We start from the raw sequence: 8,290 nt of genomic DNA, 5'->3' as shown, positions 1-8,290 counted from the left end.
ATTGATTTTCTTTGTAAATCTGCCTAAGTAGCATAGCATTTCACTTTGAAATGTGAAACACTTGCTACCGACTATTTTGGGACCCTTGCTGGAATGTAGAAAGTCTCGTTTCTCATCTTTATTATAGTTCAAAAAACCAATCTGATGAAGCTGGATGCTCTGTGGAGAATGGACTGGAGGGATGCAAGGCAGGATATGGGAAGGACATTATTAATTCCTCCCACAAATATTTGTTGGGCATTTCCTTTGTTCCTAGCCTCTAGATGCCAAGTGTGCCATGACAAATCAAAGAAATCCCTTGCTTTGTTCTAGTGGAGGAGTAAAAATGTGAGCCAATAGGAATGTAAGATCAGCTTATTAGAATTGCTATGAAACATAAAACAGGGAAAAGGGTAGGAAATGAAGGCTGTCATTTTCTAGAGATTAAGCAGAAAATGCTGCTCTGTCTGAGGGAGTGACATTTGAGCAAAGACCTGAGTGAGCAAGGGAAATGTGGAGAGAAAGATTGGAGAGGAGGCCATTGCTCATAATGAGGAAGCCATTGCCGGCTATGATAAAAACTCTGGATTTTCTTTCAAAGGTAATAAAAAGTCGTCAGAGTGTTTTCAGCAGGGGTGTGGCATCTATGACTTGTTCTCTGACTGCTTTATGAAGAAATGATTATGAAGGGGCAGGGGAGAAGCATGGAGGCCAGAAATAAGGCCATTGCTTGGTCCAGGCAAGACATGATAGTAGACTGGATTATGATAATGGCAGTGGCGACAGAGAATAATAAACCCATGTGAGAAGTTAGTAGGTAGAATGGATAAGACTTGCTGTTAGATTGCTCAATGAGGATGAAACACAAGAAGATGTAAAGAATACCTCCCAGATGTATTAAAACCTGCAACATTGTGAGGAAAGACTGGGCAGGACTGAATAACTAACTGTTGGGTGCTATGTTCACTACCTGGGTGACGGGATCATTTGTACCCCAAACCTCAGCATCAAGCCATATACCCCTGAAACAACCCTGCACATGTACCCCAAACCTCAGCATCAAGCCATATACCCCTGAAACAACCCCGCACATGTACCCCCTGAATCTAAAATGAAAGTTGAAAATACTTTTTAAAACTCTGCAATACTGAAGTAGGAGCAGGTCTGGCGAATCAGGAACATTACCATTTCATTTTCATTAGAGGATTTGCACAAAATCAAAGTGAGTACCCTCTTTAGAATGCTGCGCAGCAATCAGATATGGTGGTTTGGCTCTGGGAACATTGTCATACTGTCTGTCCCTGAAATTTTATGATTATATAATTTAGATGACTAGCCTAAAGACAGATCACGAGAGAACAACTTGCTCCTTCCACAGGAAGCTGCACCCGACAGAAGCTCCAGGATGCTTGTTCTCTTTCTGCTGGGCACAGTCTTTCTGCTCTGCCCATATTGGGGTAAGTTCCTGGAGACAGAGGGGAAGCTGGTGGTTGGTTAAGAGATGGACAGATGCTGGGGGAAGAGAAAGTTTTCAAAATTGGCTCTTGGGGCAGTGGCAGATGTATGTGAGATTATAACATGGAAGGTTTTTCTTCTTTTCACACGTGAACTTCATGACCCTATAAAAGGTACAATCATGGCTTGTCTGAAGTCCTTGGTAAACAGGTGATTTGTGACATGTTTAGGAGCAAACCTTCCCTTCATCTTCAGAGAGCCCTGTAATCCATTCTTCTTATAGAATCCTAGGGGTTTCGCCTCCTGCCAGACCCGTTTTGTCCATTTCTTAGAGTAAGGATGCTAAGATCCACTTTACTTTCTTTTACCCATTACTCGGCAAAATCATCAGGCAAGATAAGGGGTTCATTACTGGAGGTCCATGGACAAATTTCATGGGAACCCTGACCTCCTGAAATCATATACAGTGTTTGATCTATGTTTGTACAGGTTATCTTTCACAAGATTTTTTTAATTGGAGAAAATGTGTACAAATTTATTAATGTGTACATGGGGAGGACCACAGCATGATTATCCCTATCTTTCTCAAGATTACCAAGAGTCCATGGTCCAAAAAATGTTAGGAACCACTAGGCAAGAGTAAGGTCCTGTAGTGGAGCCCCCCCAGCCCCAGAGAATATTCTCAAGACTGCATCCTCTAAGCACCTCTTTTTGTATCTGGCAGCGACTGAAATAATGTGTTATAAATGTAAAAAATATCATCTCGGGTTATGCTATGGTGTCATGACATCCTGCTCCCTGAAGCATAAACAGTCCTGCGCAGTTGAGAACTTTTACATCCTTACAAGGAAAGGTAATGTGGAGTAGAGAGTGACTGGAAAATCACCACCACCATCCCTGAGAAACAGTGGTTTTCTTTTGCCCTCAGAGTGAGTGGGTGAATGGGATGGGTGAGTATGGGGTAGTCATGAGGGGATGGCAAAGACAGACTTTTCCCTAAGACCATATTGGGTGAAAAAGAGGCTGATGTCCCTTACCTGGCAGGGAATAAAATCTACTCTCTGGGTCAGCAATTAACAGACTCAGGTTTGGAACTCATTTGGGCCTAGAGAAAGGTTAGTGAGGACACAAAAACAGATTACTCCTAGGAACGCAGTAAAAGGAAATGAGGTCATTATAATCATATTTCCTCTCTTTTACCTCCTCAGGGCAGAGCATGTATCATTATTCAAAACTGTCATGTATGACCAACTGTGAGGACATCAACTTCTTGGGGTTCACGAAGAGGGCAGAGCTCATCTGTTGTGATCATAGTAACTACTGCAACCTCCCTGAGGGAGTTTAGTTGTACATACGTCTCTCCTGGATTTTGGATTCTTTTTCAACCACTACCCTCTTTTTCTCTTCCCTGAACCTGAATTTTGCTCTACTCTTCTATGCAATGGTAGAGAGTGAGAAAGCCAGCTCATAGTGAAAAGACAAGCAGGCATAAGGAGACGCAGTGTGGACAGCGGAGCCTATTGATGATGGAGCACTAGACTTACTCTTTGCACATCCCTGTTGCTCACAGGTGGGAGGGGTTTTGCTCTCCTTACATGATACTGCCATGAATAAGCTCAGACTTGGTCATTTATTATCTCCTGTATGGAAATGTGAACACTTGGGCCATAATAATCTCCAATTTGTACTGAGAATTCTGTGACTATCCTCTATCCTCATCTACACACACACTCCTCTCTGTTGGAATTCTCTTTGGATTAGCTCTGACACTTTCTGGCACTGTCCTTTTCTGCCCATGGGTTCTGGAGAGGGCTAACCCCAGCTTCCCAGTGTGTTGGCAGCATGGGCCAAGTCTTTCTCTGATAAAGCTCTTTGGGGAACCTCAGGGCAGAAAAAAAACTGAACGGACATAGGGATAAGCTTCAAAGAAAATTTCAGGGGGCATTTCAATTGGAAAAAACTAAGATCTGAGAGATAACTTGCTGTGGGTGGAATTGGCTTGAATTATCATTGCCCTGGCTGGCCAGGCAGCCTTAGGCACATGGTTGAACTAGGTGATTGGATTGGGAACAGAGTGTTTTTTTAAGGATGGCTAGTCAGGTTCTTGTCATGGGACTGAGAAAACAAAATGCTGATAATGTGGCAGGTGGCGTGGTAGTTGAAGATAATAGGATGTAAATAGATACCATGAAGTAATGTTCAAGTAACAGAGTGCCCTGTGTTAAGAGGAAGTTATGAGTATGCAGAAAGTGTGAGAAAGGTAGCATATACGGATAACAGTGGTGAGAAGAGAAGCAGGAAGACCCAGAGAAACAGATAGGAAGAGAAACTGAGTAGCATTGATGTTGGAGCACACCTGTGGCCAAGGTGGCACGTTTTCCTTGGATACACACTAACCCTGGTGTTTCTGTCCTTGTGAGGCTGACTGCAGTTCTTGGTTCTGGTCTTCCATGAGCTTCTTTCTCTTATATTATGCCACACAAAATTCTTACAATGAACCAACCAACCTTCTATTTGAGTAGTCTGGTATACAGTATCTTTGTCTATGTCTGAGCATATAATACTTTCTGAGGAATTCTCAATTTTGATTTTGCAGAGTCAGGACGAAAAATACATGAAGACAGCTCTTTCAAGGTAGACAAGCAAACTAGAAAAGCCAACGTAATATGAATATTTTAAGTTTGAGTTATGGGCTCTAGTTGTGTAAGAGCTCTCTCCCCATTGAATCATGGGGATGGTAGAAGTCAGTCTAGAAAAAGAAAAGAAAATATTGTTTAGCTTTTCAAAATAGACTTTAAAAATATGTTTGAATCAATGTTTAACAAAGCCAAAGTCTGGTTTTGTTTAGCATGCAGAGAGTTTTAATTATAAAATCTTTATGTTTCAAGAGCACACACTGGCATTCTCAGCATTATAGCCTTGAATTTGTCTATATAGTGGATGATTTGGATTTGAATTTGGTGGCTTCCAAAATCCCCTTTGCTGATAAGTGCACCCAGCTGCATCAAGTGTTGGCTTATAACAACTCACAGTTATTTACTTCTTTGGAGATTTGCTCTCTACTAAATATTAATAGAAGCAGCCTAGCCCAGAGGCTAAACTCCCAACCTGTATATGGGCCTCAGCCAATGAATGACTGGTCTCTTGTATTAAGGTAGAACTAAGTCTGTGGTGCAATTTGTACTCCAGAGCTTTTCCACAGGATCCAACTAAAGCTAGTCTTCAGCTGAGACCATGTTTTTGTTAGTATTTCCCCCCAACTTCCCTTCATTCCCTTATTCTCTAAGTTTTAAGCTGACAAGACCAAGTGTTTTGTCTCACTGTGAACAGAGCTCTAAAACAAGATGAGGTCAGGTTAGAAAAAAAGTTACATTTTGGCACTTCCAAGTAATAGTGTGCGTAGCGTCTAAACTAACTCTTCCTGAGTCAGGATAATCTTTCTTCTTAGCCTTCCTTACAAACTAGATAAAATTTCTCTAACCTTGAAGAATATTTTCTTTTGCCTTACCCTATTTTGGGATATTCTTCCCAGTTCCATTTTCCAACCTGAGCAAACAAACATAGCAAAGCTAGGTGAAAATTTCTTTACCCACATGATAAAACACCAAGAATTTATCCTCTGATATGCACATGCTCTTCTTTCATATATATACATAATTTTACAGAGAATTTTTTCTTCAAATACCTTTTTAAAGGACAATACTTTGGCTAACAATCTGTTACTTTGTAATTGACTGGTAAATAACTCACACAACCTTACCCATTAAACCAAAATAAATTTCACATGTATTACAAATGTAAATGTAATAAACAAAAGCTTGCTTTTTAATAATGTTGCGTCTATCATTATTTGAACTTGTAGTTATGTGCTAGGCATATGCCAAGCATTTTTAATATATGATCTCATGTAACCTTAACAACTTCCTATAAAGTAGCTATTATTACAAGACAGTTCAATAGATGAGAAACTTGAAGAACAGACTGGTTAAGTAACTTGTCAAATGTCACACAATTAAGCTTTCCAGTTACTATTGCTGCCTAACAAATTATTGTGTTCACTAGTGCCACGGGTCAGGAATTAAGAAAGTATACAGTGGGTTTGTCTTGATGTCTAAGGCCTCAACTGGGAAGACTCCAAGACTGAAAGTGATGAAAGAGCTAGAAACTGAAATCATTTGGAGGTGTCTCCACTCACATGTCTTTGGAGTTGATGGTGGTATAAGTTGTGATGTCACCTGGGGCTCTTGTCAGAACACCAACATGGAGACTCTTTTCGTCTGGGGCTCTTGTCAGAACACCAACATGGAGACTCTTGTCACCTGGGGCTCTTGTCAGAACACCAACAAGGAGACTCTTGTCACCTGGGGCTCTTGTCAGAACACCAACAAGGAGACTCTTGTCACCTGGGGCTCTTGTCAGAACACCAACAAGGAGACTCTTGTCACCTGGGGCTCTTGTCAGAACACCAACACGGAGACTCTTTTCACCTGGGGCTCTTGTCAGAACACCTACACGGAGACTCTTTTCACCTGGGGCTCTTGTCAGAACACCTACACGGAGACTCTTTTCACCTGGGGCTCTTGTCAGAACACCTACACGGAGACTCTTTTCACCTGGGGCTCTTGTCAGAACACCTACATGGAGACTCTGCATGCAGCCCAGGCCCCTTCACCGCATGGGGGTCTCAGACTTCTTACATGGTAGCTTAAGGCTGTAAAGGTAAATGTACAGCTGACAAGATAGGAGTTGCATCTCATTTTAGGGCCTAACCTTGGAAGTCATGCTTCATCACTTCTGCTATGTTCTATTGATTACAAGTCAGTTACAAGCCTGGCCAGATTCTAATCTAATCTTTTGATTACAGAGTAGTAAAATTGTAGAACTTGTGGTATGGGAGCTATTGTTGCAGCCATCTCTGGAAAATACAATATGTTACAGCTAGTTAATGGCAGAGCTGGAATCTTATCCAATATCTGTATAATTCCAAAGCTCTGTCTCATTCTGTGCCCACTCTTATGTTAGCAATATTTATAAATATTTGTGTAATTTAATGGTAAAGAAGGTTTTCTAACTATGACAGCAATCACAAACCAGGACAAGATCAACAGATTTGACTGCATACAAAAATAAATACTTACTGAGTCAATACCATCAAAAAAAAAAAAGAAGATAAATGACTTCATGGAAAAAATATTTTTAATAAATAAGGCAGATAAATGGTTCACCTTCTTAGTATACCAATAGCACATTCATATAAATTAAAACAAGATCAACTCTCCAATTAAAAAATAAACAAAGACATTAACAGGTAATTCACAGAAGAAATATACATTGTTAGTGCATATGATAATATCCAATCTTATTTTTAATTTTGGAAATGCAAGTTAAGTAAACAAAAAAAATTTAACTTCTGATTATGATACTGCCAAAGATGAAAATGTTGTACACTGTTGATAGGAATGTAAGTGGTTTTCTGAAAGCAAATAAAAAAACAGCAGTATTTGTAAGAATTGGCATATATTCGGATCCAAAATTCTTACTACAAACTTAATTTTGGGGAAAGAATGAGACAAAGTTAAAAAAAAAAAAAGCATGTGAAGAAGTTTCACAGCAGTGTTGGCAATAAAAGTGAAAAGGTAGAAATAACCAAAATTACCTAAATCAAACAAGATACATCCATATGCTGAAATGCATCCATAGGAAGTGATGATAATGTCATTGTGAATTTATTGACATGAAAGCATCCTAAAATATATTCAGTGAAAGAAAGAAAATTTTGAAATTCTATTTTTATTTAAAACCTATTGTTTATCTCTCATCTCTCATCATTTCACTTCTCTTTCTCTCTCAATCTATAAACTTTTAAAATAATTGCAATTTTACCAGTGGAAAATTCTGGGTTTTTGATGTACTACCTAGTTTTGAAAATTGGCATGATGCTGTTTTCTGGCACATATATTTTTTCCTCATAGAAATAAAACTGTGGAAAAAGTCTCAGAGATTCAATATAAAAAGACCTTGCAATAATCCACATGTTGGAATTGATAGACAAGGAATTTAAAACAGCTACTATAAATATTCTCAGGGACTGAAAAAAAAGGATAGCCATGAATGGATAGAGAGGAAATCTCAACAGAGAGTTGGAAAATATATAAAAGAACCATTTGACCAAAGGTCTCCCGTAACAGTAATGTTATAGATAATTTATATTTTTCTTAATTTTTAAACGTAAGCATAAAATTATCTTTAAATAGCTTAAAAACTAAATAATTTAAATAACATAATATTGTATTAATAAATCAGATTTATCAAAGTAGATATACCTAACTTTCTTTTAAGTTATGTTAGTGTTGAAAATTTGCTAGGCTTAGGTGACAAGCAGATAATAAAATCATTACTCATGTCTCATGCATAACAAAGATCCTGATGGAAGAGCAGTCACTAATACAAACTCTTGAGCTACCAAAATTTTCCTTCAGTTCTATTTTTCATTCCATACGTATGTAAAAGGCCACTTCACATGAACTTCAGTATGAATTTCATTGCTTTATGACCCAGGTAATCATTGAAAATATTTTGAGCACTTTCTATATGCAAGCAATTTAACCTTTCTAAAATGCTTTCGCTGGTGATATTATCATCTCTATTTCCCAGATGCAGAAATTGAGTCTTTATAAGTAGAGATTAAAATTTTGTAAGGTCAAAACTTAATTTGCCGTGGTAACACCAGGATTCATTTAATAGCTGTCTGACATTAGAGTCTACTGTTAACAATTGCACTATATTATCATCCACAGACAAGAAAATTAGATATTCCTTCTCAGACAGATCTTTTTAGAAGCATGAATTTGGTTCT

The 8,290-nt window shown here is 38.6% G+C and overlaps 1 protein-coding gene across 1 annotated transcript; it reads left to right on the top strand.

Moving 5' to 3' along the window:
• The first annotated feature begins 1,337 nt into the window (after positions 1-1,337).
• PATE2 (prostate and testis expressed 2) lies at positions 1,338-5,255 on the top strand. The gene is made up of 3 exons (XM_054525378.1): positions 1,338-1,436; positions 2,159-2,287; positions 2,643-5,255. The coding sequence occupies exons 1-3, from the start codon at positions 1,385-1,387 to the stop codon at positions 2,777-2,779; spliced, it is 318 nt and encodes a 105-aa protein (XP_054381353.1). The 5' UTR covers positions 1,338-1,384; the 3' UTR covers positions 2,780-5,255.
• Positions 5,256-8,290: the final 3,035 nt, after the last annotated feature.

Source organism: Pongo abelii, chromosome 9 (assembly GCF_028885655.2).
Source record: "Pongo abelii isolate AG06213 chromosome 9, NHGRI_mPonAbe1-v2.0_pri, whole genome shotgun sequence".
NCBI classification, from domain to species: Eukaryota; Metazoa; Chordata; class Mammalia; order Primates; family Hominidae; genus Pongo; species Pongo abelii.
The sequence above is the reverse complement of the archived record's forward strand: the minus strand, read 5'-3'. Positions and strand labels throughout refer to the sequence as shown.

What these genes read in the sequence shown, in the direction of transcription:
- PATE2 (XM_054525378.1), top strand. Translation starts at nt 1,385, where the DNA reads ATGCTTGTTCTCTTTCTGCTGGGCACAGTCTTTCTGCTCTGCCCATAT. An exon ending in TCTGCTCTGCCCATATTGGG is followed by an intron (nt 1,437 to 2,158) that starts GTAAGTTCCTGG and finishes TGTATCTGGCAG; the next exon opens with CGACTGAAATAATGTGTTAT. An exon ending in TTACATCCTTACAAGGAAAG is followed by an intron (nt 2,288 to 2,642) that starts GTAATGTGGAGT and finishes TTACCTCCTCAG; the next exon opens with GGCAGAGCATGTATCATTAT.